Here is a 9139-nt window from a genome sequence, read left to right as displayed (position 1 = left end):
TACAGTATTCAATTTACTGGAAGTAATTAAAACGCCATCAACACCAATGAACCATGCATATAACATCTCATTTCGTGTATACCTTTATCAAAGTGGGTAGCGTTAAAATACAAAGTTAATCCATTTGGCAACCACTAGACAGTTATACTTGACCTGTAATGCTGGTTGTCATATTTCACTAATAAACCCAAAGTAGATTGCAAGAGTTCCCCTTGCAGGGCAACGGTCCAAGGCCAGGTCTACCAATATAGTGGACTGGGGCAGGAAGACCTGTTCTTTGGAGGCCAGATCTAGCAATATAGTGGAAATGGGAGGGTAGACGTGTTTTCCAGAGGCCAGGTCTACCAATATAGTGGAAAAAGGAGGGGAGACCTGTTCTCTAAAGGCCTGGTTTACCCACGTAGAGGACAACATTTTCTGTAATGAAATTTGACTTAATTCTGTTTTCTCTTATAATGTTTAAATTATTCTTAAAATATAGTTTAAATGTAGTTTAAAAGTATTGTGGTTATGGAAATAATCTTCTAAAAAACTAATTTACGCAATAGTAAAATGTAGACTCACTCACAGCTTTAATGCTACTAGCTTTTTTCGCTTATGAGGTAGAATTTTTGCTCACAACACTGTGGAACTTTGAGGGAACATTGAGGCTGGCAACACTAACCACACCTCCCTCAGTCTTCTGCCAGATACAGACAGAGGAGCACTCACTCCCAGTGTTCCCTCTAAGCTGAGTTAGTGTGAGCTAGCTCACAGTTTTTTAGCCTCTGGCTCACACATTTTTGTCTTTGCTCGGGAAGGATGGCTTCAGAGCAAACTAATTTATGCAGTAGCCAAATTGCTCACTCACAACTTTGATGCCAGTAGCTCACAAAGTAGAATTTTTGCTCACAAGACTCCACAGCTTAGAGGGAGCATTGCGTTACTCCCCTTTTTAACTTAAAAGAATTGTCTTCCCATGATTTTGTGGGGATCAATAAGGAGGCCAAAACCCTATTTCACTCAGACTTTTCAAGTAAGAAATGACCAACTTAATACCTGATGACATCTTCAACAAACACTCAAGAATGCATGCCTCCACTAAAAAGAATGGGCCTAACTATTTGCTAGTTAATACTTTATAAAGTTGAAATAGACATCATGCCAATTTTGCACTCCATATTAAATGGTGCAAAGTGTAAATCCACATGGGGAATCCATTTTCATTGGCCCTGAGCATGTGACAAGAAAATTAGCATATCATCCCACCTGCCCATGCTTTCAATTGGTTACGCTTACCCTCCTCTTCTAGGTGAACCCTTAAAATGAGCCTTTGACCATCAAATATCATGAAAGATGGCCCACTTATCATAAGAGCTGGATTTGTATCTGGTGGACTGGACTGGACCAGAAAGTACTTCTGGGGAAGAAGAAATTCTCAACGCTGTATTCCTGGTTCCAAATTCTCTGCTGGGGCAGTAGCTTCAGAGGAGCAGTATAGCATGCAAATCAATGTGCACTTCTCTGTGTTGCTCCTTCAGTTACCAAAAATTGCAGGCTGCCTCCCACACTGTAGAAGTAACGTGTCTTATGCTTTGTATTTCTCACACACAGATCACAAAAAATTGGTAGAACTCCTCCAGTTAGGAAGCACGAATCTCTACTTGGTCACGGACTCCATAGAACATGCTCTGACGTCCTGCCACCCTCGCACTCGTTACTCACCAGGCTGGGATGCTAAACTCTTCTACATTCCTATCTCCTACTTACCAACCACAGTAGTAGACTATATACTGACCCGTCTGCTGCCCAAACCAGCACAAGGGATATAGTTGGTTTTCTAGAAACAGCATTAACATCGATTGAACAAGCCAATCAACTTCAGAATGGATACAACTGACACTTTACCTTTTGAAACTCTTTTCAGATACAGCCCAATCAAACTAAGATTTTTTAAAAAAATAAAAGTTTTTATTGTTTCCTTTTGAATTCTATGCTGCTCCCTTGCCCTGCCTATTCACCTTATTGCCTTATTCTCCAGTCACGCAGCTTAAAAACCTCAAACCTAGAAAGGGTCTGATGCTCTCACACCCTGTAAATAAGACAGAAGACACAAGAACTGGGTGATTAATTAACAGCTAGATGCCTCTATCCTCCTGAGGATTTCCACAGAAGGAAGGGGGAGTCACTGTCACTGATTCCCTCCTCATTCTGTATCTGGAGGTTCTCTGTCCCTTAGGAGTCAAATTGTGCAGGCTATCTTTTGCTTCAGTGGGAGGGCAGAGGTGAGAAAGCCACGGCCCACTGTTGGAAATCCATTCTGTTAATGGAAAGTTCTGGTGGATCCAAGCCATTAACAGCTGGACTATACTACTGTTTAAATTTCTCCAGCTCTTCACGGAAGGATCACTAAAAGGTTCCCAAGAGGAATCCCAGCATTTGACCAATCCCACCCCAGCTTGACACCAAGGTTCAAATACATCCTACATGTGATGTGAATAGGGTTGTGTGTGTCCGGCTACATTCTCAGTCACATGTTCACATGAACACCAACCTTTAAAAACCCCTCAGTTGCTCCATGCAGCTCCAAACAAGGGGATGAAGGAGGATCTTCAGGTTTCATTGCCACACTGTTTCTCCAGCAGAAAATGGTTGCGTGGTGAGGGCTGTTTGCCCTTTCCCCAAGTTCCACGTATCTATCCCTGGAAGATTTCCTGAAGGTGAAATTTGAACAGGAGGGAAGCCCTTGTTTACCTCTCACAGCATTCCCCACATGAACGTGTGACTGAGAGTCAAGTCAGGCACCTGTGTCCCTACTTGTGTCACACACAACATATACTTTGGCCCTTGGGCCGACAATAATGCTGTGTCTTGGTTTTTGTTGCTTGCACTTAAACCTGTTGTGGAGAACCCCCCTCCGTTCTGTATTTTAAAAGTGTGTTTGAAAGGTCTGATCCTGACAGATGACTTTAAGTTTGTAAAAGGCAATCCATCCATCAGTAGGCACAGTGATAACTGGCTTCAGGGCTTTCCTTCTTTGTAGTGTCTCTGATGACAAATCTTGTAGGATTTGCACCTTGTGATCTTGAAACATAAAAGAGCCAGTAGAATGTGCTGTAGAGAGAATTTTAGCTCTTATTTGTGAGTTTGCAAATCTCACCAATATGTCTCTTGGAAAAAGTCTTTGCTGTCTCCGGATTGTTCCCAGACTATAAGTGGCTTCAATTATTGGTAATATTTCTTCATCTGAATTAAAAGTTTTGGTTAGCCATGTGGCTACCAGAGGCTGCAGCTCGGTGGAATCTTCTACTGGTTCAGGGATCCCTCGGAGTTTTAAGTTGCAGGCTTAAGTTGATTTTCAATCGTGATGATTTTATCAGCAGTCATCATGCTGATAAAAGTAACTTGTGTAGTCCTGAAGAGTAAAGGCATGATTGAGTGCAGAGTCAGCAGTCTCCATAACTTTGTCTAAGGAAGCCTTTAGCTCTGTGATTTGATCTGTGAGTGGTTGTCAAAGGTCAGTCAGTTTGTTTGTCATGTTGGTTTCCAATGTTTGGATAGCTTCAAAAAACTCCTGATGAAAAGCAGCAAGGCCATCTGCTCTCCCGCCAATCAGCTGGGGGGCCTTTTAAATCTTGCAGGAGTGGAGGAAGATGGGTGGCCACGGGTGGCTGCTGTGGGTGGTGGGGCTTTTCCTGCTGGCCAGCTGACCAGTGGTGAGCAGGAACCTGCAAAACTGGGGGATCCCCCGCTCTCACCTGGGGACTGGCATCCAATCCACTGCCAGCCAGCTGCCCTGCCCCCAAAGAGCCCCATCGTGCCCGACATGCCCGGTGTGATGACATGACCATAGAGTTTTTGGCCAAATGGTAGAGCGTCTCCTGCACGACGTGCCCAGCATGATGACGTCACTTCTGGGTGATGTCATTGCAATGTCATTGCAGCACCTGGCAACCCTAGGGCAGACTGCACACATCTAGGTAGGAAGGGGGACCTTGGTAACACACCTCCCTACTCACAGCTAAAGATAAAATGGAGACACAACCATTTCTTTCTCTACACAGTAATAATGCAATTATTAGTATCCCATCTGTGAAGGCAAACTATAATTTTCTTGATCCATTACCTACATCAGATAGTTCCAGCAGGTAGCCTTGCTGGCCTGCAGCAGAAAAGTTAAATTTCAGTCCAGTCCCACCTTAGAGACCAGGAAGATTTTAGGAATATAGGATTTCAAGAGTCAATGCTTTCTTGGTCAGATACCAACAAAAGGAGCTCTGACTCTCAGAACCTTATAAAACACAAAGTAGAAATTACATAAGACAATATTACATATAAACCACATAGCGAACAGTAACAAAATAAAACACAACAAAAGATAGGGAAATAAATACTAAAATAAATACATATACTAGCAGTAATACATTACAGAGAGAAAGTACACATAAACACCACCTAGCATAAACTATACACATAGTCATATTCACACATATATTCTTATACACAAACTTTATGTGAAATAAGCGTAAGCAATACAAATACAAACGGTAATACCCAAATAAACATCACGTCTGGCTCCCACGATAGATAATTGGTTCTCAAAAGTCTGGGACCTCCTCATTATGGAAAAGATAACAGATACTTTACGACAAGTCGACTGCTTCCCACAACACTAACTTCTTTAAGAAATGGTCTCCATTTATAGAATATATAGCTGCATCTGACATCCAACTACATAACCTGATATATCTCAAAATGATTTACACCTAACTAATATATTTCCTCTACTTTTTGGGAGTCTGGTTGTGTTGCACTAACGACATCATTGACGTTTATCTGATCTTCTAGGAATATAAAACCAATTACCAGAAAGATCTTTAAAGAGTACACAACTTTATTACACACTGTTTAATTCTTATGAGCACTGCTGATACTGACCCAATATTAAGACTGTTATCCTCACGTTACTAAATGAGTAATATATTGAAATATATCTTGACTCTAGTTTGCAAAAATTTGTAATTTCTACTTGTAATTCTGTATTTCTGTATTCTCTTTGAAATATTAATAAACTGTGAAAAACAAAACAAACAAGCAAACAAAAACCTTATACCCCCCAGAATCTTGTTGGTCTACTGGACTCAAATGTAGCTGTTCTACTGCAGGCCAGCACGGCCACTCTCTGGAACCTAGCTGTTCTTACATCACAGTTTGTGTTGCAAGCTACAGGAAATACATTCTTCAGTGAAGGCACTGAGGCCTCCTGATTGCTAGATACAGGGGTTGTTTTCCTCCCAGAGCACGCCAGAGCGGCAGTCCGGTAGAAATGAGCCTAGGCCTGCCCCCCCCAGGGGGGGAATAAATGCCTGGCTTCCCAGCCCAATCTTCTCCAGGTGCCCTGCAGCCACGGGGCACCTGGCAAAGATCGAGCAAGGAAGCCAGGCATGTCTTCCCGCCTCCCCTTCCTTCTCCAGCCAACCCACTGTGGTGGGCTGGCTGGAGAAGAAAGGGGAGGCGGGGAGACATACCCTCCTTTCCCCATGAGCCTCTCCACTTTTGCAGAGAGACTCATGGGGGATTTAAATGCCCTGGGTTCCCTGCCTGATCCTCTCCAGGTGCCCTGCAGCTGCAGGGCACTTGGAGATGATCAAGCAGGGAACCCAGACATGCCTGCCTCTCCCCTGAGCCTCTCCGCTTTTGCAGAGAGACTGGGGGGGATTTAAATGCCCTGGGTTCCCTGCCCGATCCTCTCCAGGTGCTCCACAGCCACGGGGCACTTGAAGAAGATGAAGCAGGGAACCCAGACATGCCTACCTCTCCCCTGAGCCTCTCCACTTTTGCGGAGAGACTGGGGGGGGGTAAATGCCCTGGGTTCTCTGCCCGATCTTCTCCAGGTGCCCTGCAGCTGCGGGGCACCTGGAGAAGATCAAGCAGGGAACCCAGGGCATTTAAATCCCCCATGAGTCTCTCTGCAAAAGTGGAGAGGCTCATGGGGAAAGGAGGGTATGTCTCCCCGCCTCCCCTTTTTTCTCCAGCCAGTGATCTGGGACCCCAGGAGCGTGAAGTCTGTCACTACTTCCACGGCTTCCCCTTCTATTTGCCAAGGAGTGATGGGGCTGGATGCCATGATCTTAGGGTTTTTTATGTTGAGCTTCAAGCCCACTTTTGCGCTCTCCTCTTTTACCCTGAGCAAGAGGCTCTTGAGGTCCTCTTCACTTTCTGCCATTAGAGTGGTATTGTCTGCATATCTGAGGTTGTTGATCTTTTCCCCAGCAATCTTAATTCCTGCTTGTGATTCATCCAGGCCAGCATTTCGCATGATGTACTCCTTTAAGTTTTGGCAAACTCTACAGTTGACTTGGTTAGAAAAAACAGATTTGGTGAAAGCCTTTGGCCTCCCAAAAATTATACATTCAGCCTGCTTTGGTGCGGAGGGTGGGGTATAAATTAAATAAATAAAATAAATATTTTTTCGAACACTTCCAATTCCTCTAACTCCTACTCAAATTTGATCCTGGCAGAATCTATTAAACAACTTTATTTGGGATTTTTTAAAAAGCTAGAATAGAGCACAGCTCATCAAGCAAGAGGGTCTTTCATAACCAGACCTTGAGAGATACTGGGCAGCCACACAATTGGTTAACATACTCAAAATAATGCAAATTGAAAATGTCCCTGATCGGGTAGTAACAGAGGAGGAATACTGAAAACCTTACCGCTTAAGAGGAGTGATATGGAATACTCCAAAGAGTAGGCCAAGCTCAATATGGGATAATGAGTTTTTATTAAGCTAGCTCAAGCAATGGGACAAGTTAAAGGCGAAATTAGCTCCAGAGACGTCCCCAATTATGCCATTCACAGGACAAGCCTTTTTCCCCCCAGCTGAACATCCAAATGCATTTCTAAAATGGAGAATTAATAACATGGTCTGACTAATGGATATATATAAAGATAAGAGGCCCTTAGATAAGCAGGAATTAGAGACAAAGGAAGGGCTCTTGCCCTGGTTTGAATACCTTTAGTTGCAGCATTTGTTACAACAGCATATCCATAGAGGACAATAGAAAGCTTACAGAGTTTGAACAAATAGTGTCTAATCTAACTGACCTTTCTAAGGGTATTCTATCCAAAATTCACAGCATTCTAATATCCACACTGTCAACTTCGCCACCTAAATATGTTGACCAATGGAAAAAAGAAAACATCATACCTTTATCTATCGATAGCTGGGAATCCATTTGGCACTCTCCCAGTCTCTGCTCCGCAAACTTGTCCTTTAAAGCTATGTCATTTAAGATAATTGCAAGATGGTACTGTTCTCCTTTAAAACTTAATAAGATATCTCCTGAAAACGCCTCATTATGTTGGAAAGGCTGTGGGGGTGTTGGTAATTATAGCCCTTGTTGGTGGGACTGCCCCCTCTTACAGGGGTTTTGGTGGCAAGTCCGCAACAATATCTGCAAGTTAACTTAGGAGACCATCCCTTTCAGAGCTGACTTTTTATTACTAGATTCATGGATTGGTTGTAAAATTCTGTGCCATCACAAATTATTAATAACTAAGCTTTGTGCAGCGGCGAAAGCTGTAATTGCCTGCAAATGGAAAAATGGAATGCCACCAACTATTCCGAAATGGCTAGAAAAAGTCAAAGAGTATTACATCCTAGACAAAATTTCTGAGAAATATTCAAAACCAGATGATGATTCCTACATCAGCACTTTTGTCTCAATCTAGTTTCCGGTAATTACCTATTTTTCACATACCAACCTTTTTTCATGTCTTCCTTCTCTAGTAGATCCTCTACTACAGATGAACTCAACTCATGTGGCTTGTTCTTCTATGTGATTTTCTACTGTTAAATCCACTGCTGTAAATACTTTTAATCCTTTGTTATGGACTAGCTCTATTGCATGCATTTTAAAGTATTAGCTACATATAGACTTGTCGACTCCGTTATTAGTTTAGCACTGTTTTCTATGTTAAGTTTTTTATACATTCTACCTTATGTTATTCTTGTTATAGTATTCTTAACTATTTAATAAAATGTAAAATAAAAAAGGCTCAATGGTTAAAATGTTGAAATGCAGAACGGAAGGTCAGTAGTTCAGCAGTTCGAGACCCGAGTGTCGCATGATGGAATGAGCTCCCGTCTCTGGTCCCAGCTCTTGCCAACCTAGCAGTTCGAAAGCAAGAAATTGCAAGTAGATAAATAGGTACCGCTTCAGTGGGAAGGTAACAGAATTCCGTGTGCCTTGGCATCTAGTCATGCCGGCCACATGACCATGGAAACATCTTCGGACAGTGCTGGCTCTTCAGCTTGGAAACGGAGATGAGCACCGCACCCTAGAGTCAGATTCAACTGGCTTTCGGGCAAGGGAAACCTTTACCTTTAATATTCCAAATCTTGAGAGAGGCTAAATTAAGAAGTAAATACAAAGACTGCATAGCCCTTCTCAAAATCTACAGAGGGATCTGAATTACATACAGGGGAGCTGATCCGAGGTTTTGCTCGTGGACTACAGTGCTCTATCAGGTGTTCTGCTATCATCTGCATGGATTGGCAGAACCCAGAGAATGTTAATAGAGTGGGGAACCAGTTACTTTGAAGGTCTTTGAATTTGCAATGTCTGACTCTGGAGTACAAAAAGAGAAGCAGCTCCTACAGGGAGTGACACACAGAAAGCTAATCAGGGATGTGGATCTCTTCTTCCTTCTGCTAAATGTCACTTCTCTGTTTGTTCTCAGAATGCTATTCTCAAGTTATTTCTTGCTTCTTCTTGGAAGTTCTCCTTTCCTGTCTTCCCACCAGCACGCAGTAAGGACTCTTCATTATTTCTCTTTCTATATTTAATGTAACTTTCTAAATAAACTATTTTGTTTTTTGATCTAATTGGCTCTGCTGCTTTGCTCACTCAGTAGTCACCCTGGTTATATAAGAAGATTCACAGAAGGGGGTTCGTTTTATTTGGGGTATGGGAGGAGGTAGAAATAGATTAATAAATACATAGTACATGAGGTAGAAATAGATTAATAAATACATAGTACATGATTATTGATTTTTGGGGCAAGTCTGATTGCTAAGTGCACATGGTTAGGGAACACCTGGGAAGTCTGAGGGAAGATAAGTTTAAAAAGAAAATTCAGCACCTGATCTGTGGTT

General features: G+C 42.5%; 1 protein-coding gene across 1 annotated transcript in view; it reads left to right on the top strand.

Annotated features, from left to right (window-relative positions):
• LOC107125931 (17-beta-hydroxysteroid dehydrogenase type 6-like) overlaps positions 1–1908 on the top strand; it is a 10151-nt gene extending 8243 nt beyond the window's left edge. Inside the window, exon 4 of the mRNA XM_015429401.1 lies at positions 1594–1908. Within this exon, the coding sequence (XP_015284887.1) occupies positions 1594–1811 (218 nt within the window). The 3' untranslated portion in view covers positions 1812–1908. The remainder of the gene's footprint in view (positions 1–1593) is intronic.
• Positions 1909–9139: the final 7231 nt, after the last annotated feature.

Source organism: Gekko japonicus, unplaced genomic scaffold (genome assembly GCF_001447785.1).
Source record: "Gekko japonicus isolate JY-2015 unplaced genomic scaffold, Gekko_japonicus_V1.1 scaffold67, whole genome shotgun sequence".
Taxonomy (NCBI): Eukaryota; Metazoa; Chordata; class Lepidosauria; order Squamata; family Gekkonidae; genus Gekko; species Gekko japonicus.
The sequence above is the reverse complement of the archived record's forward strand: the minus strand, read 5'-3'. Positions and strand labels throughout refer to the sequence as shown.